This window comes from Myripristis murdjan, unplaced genomic scaffold (genome assembly GCF_902150065.1).
Source record: "Myripristis murdjan unplaced genomic scaffold, fMyrMur1.1, whole genome shotgun sequence".
NCBI classification, from domain to species: Eukaryota; Metazoa; Chordata; class Actinopteri; order Holocentriformes; family Holocentridae; genus Myripristis; species Myripristis murdjan.
This window is the reverse complement of record NW_021941817.1, coordinates 32,501-35,000: the sequence shown is the minus strand read 5'-3', so window position 1 is coordinate 35,000 and position 2,500 is coordinate 32,501. Positions and strand designations below refer to the sequence as shown.

Here is a 2,500-nt window from a genome sequence, read left to right as displayed (position 1 = left end):
TGTAAATTCTTGCAATTTCTCAGCTGGTCTTAAGATTTGATCAGGAGCGTACGTGGCAATTCTCTTGGGGGAAAAACCTTGGGAGAAATTTATGCAAAGTTTGCTCATTATACAATTTTTAATAAATAATTATAATAATTATTTTCATTGTGAACATAGTTTGCTGGTTATTATTTTGCTAGTTTTGATCATTTTGTTTTTGGGTTTTTGGGACCAGCAGCACACGTCCTGGCTTCAGTCAAAAAGACGTAGTGCAGATGAAGGTGCATCATAAATAAAATGAGGACGTTACAGGAGCACCTTCCTCTGTGCTCACACCTGCATGAGACGACTCAGGTGTGAACAGATGTTGGTCTTTGGCATCCAAAAGGAGGAGAAAAAATACACCATGTCCTTGGTGACAGCGAGGAGCACGGCCCTGTCACAGCAGCCAAACACACAAACTGAACGTTTCTTTAAAGCGTCAGAACCTGAGGATCAGCGCTCAGCTCAGATCTCCAGGTTCAGGTCTGAGGTCCAGACTCGCCTCCCTGATGTGATGTCAAGTCCACACAAATCTGAAACGGTGGAATCTGACTCCAACAGGATCCAGCAGGATCCAACAGGATCCAGCAGGATCCAGTAGGATCACATGACACCTGACCCGCTGATTTCAAAACGTTGGTTTCACATGTTTCCACCTGGTTTTCAGATTTCTCTGGATGAGAGTGGGCGGAGTTTCATGAACAATTCAACATGGAGACAGTTTAGACATTCAGAAGCTCCCAGCTCTGCACAGCTTTTATTTTGACAAACCACAGGAAGAAGCTCAGGGAACAGCTGATCCATCACCATCAGCTTGTCTGTTTATTTTCATTCATTCTATCTTTGCTCTTGCATGAAAGCAGCAGACAACAACCTGTGGCACCGCCCACCACCAGTGGCTCCGCCCACCACCCGTGGCTCCGCCCACCACCTGTCAGGTGGAGCGCTGCTGGCAGTGAAGTCTGTGAATCAACCAACAATAAATAAAGAGCTCATCTTCACCTCACCCTGTCCCCTGCTGTAGTGTGTGTGTGTGTGTGTGTGTGTGTGTGTGTGTGTGTGTGCGTGTGTGTGTGTGTGTGTGTGATTAGAGTTCCCAGGTTGTTTCTTCCTGGCTCAAGGTTACAATTTGGAAGTTTCCTGCCGAAACTACTTTCCAATTCAAACAGGAGAATAACATGAAGAGACGTTTAATTTCCTGAAAAATGGGAAGCAGGACTTGTTGTTTGTGTCGTGCTAATCCCGTGTGTTGTCCTGTTAATCCGGTGTGTTGTCGTGCTAATCCCATGGGTTGTCATGATAATCCCGTGGGTTGTCATGATAATCCCGTGGGTTGTCATGATAATCCCGTGGGTTGTCGTGCTAATCCCATGTGTTGTCGTGTTAATTCCGTGTGTTGTTGTGCTAATCTCGTGTGTTATCGTGCTAATCCCGCGTGTTGTCATGATAATCCCGTGTGTTATGTTAATCCCATGTGTTGTTGTGTTAATCCCGTGTGTTGTTGTGCTGATCCCGTGTGTTGTCGTGCTAATCCCGTGTGTGGTCGTGCTAATCCCGTGTGTTGTCGTGCTAATGAGATTTCATAGATTTATGGTTTATTGGCTGCGCTGACAGTTCATCCCTGCCTCCCTCCTTATGATCACCACAGGTACGTCGGGGCCAGTATTTTTTCACCTGTGTGGATAAACTGATGGAACCTGAATGCAGCACGGCAGAGATTTACACACAATGGCTGTGTCCGAAATCACTCACTCACTCACTCCTCCCTACTCCCTATATAGGGAATTCAATGTAGTGGACTATATAGTGAACTCAATAGTGGACCGTTTCGGACACGACTTCACTCGTTGTTCGGCGCCGTTCCGCAATGCATGACGGGATATATTGCCTGGTTAGTGACCATCGGATGTTCACTACATTTTGCGGTGGATTGTGGGATACATCTAGTGGACTATATAGTGAACATAAATAATCACTAGACATTCGGACACCCCTACAAAATGGCGTAATCACTATATAGTGCACTATGTAGTGGTTAGGGAGTGATTTCGGACACAGCCAATGTGACCAAACAAACACACCCTCCTGCTGCTAGCCTGGTTAGCCAGCTAGCTGCAGCATGAAGACCCGTTCAGAGCCGGTGGGAATATTCAGCGTTGATAGACAACCGGACAGTTTGACCCCAAGCGTCCCTCTGACAGGACACACACACACACACACACACACACACACTGAGACGCTGCTGACGACAGCAGGAAGTAACCTCAGCGTTTTGGTGAGAAAACAAATGTGTGTGTTTACTAAATGTGTGTGAACGGGCCTTTACTGTGCAGGTGTGTTTGTGCTGCAGTGTGTCGCTCCCTGCCACACACACACACACACACACACACACACACACACACACTCCCTCCCCTCAGTACTCCGGCAGCGTCTCGTCGTAGTCCATGATGCTCAGCTCCTGCCGGCGGTGGCGTGC

The 2,500-nt window shown here is 47.2% G+C and overlaps 1 protein-coding gene across 1 annotated transcript in view; it reads right to left on the bottom strand.

Moving 5' to 3' along the window:
• Positions 1-2,089: 2,089 nt before the first annotated feature.
• The window catches only part of LOC115356809 (hamartin-like), a 25,345-nt gene continuing 24,934 nt past the window's right edge, over positions 2,090-2,500 (bottom strand). The window contains exon 22 of the mRNA XM_030048071.1: positions 2,090-2,500. This exon is cut by the window's right edge and continues 436 nt beyond it. Within this exon, the coding sequence (XP_029903931.1) occupies positions 2,438-2,500 (63 nt within the window). The 3' untranslated portion in view covers positions 2,090-2,437.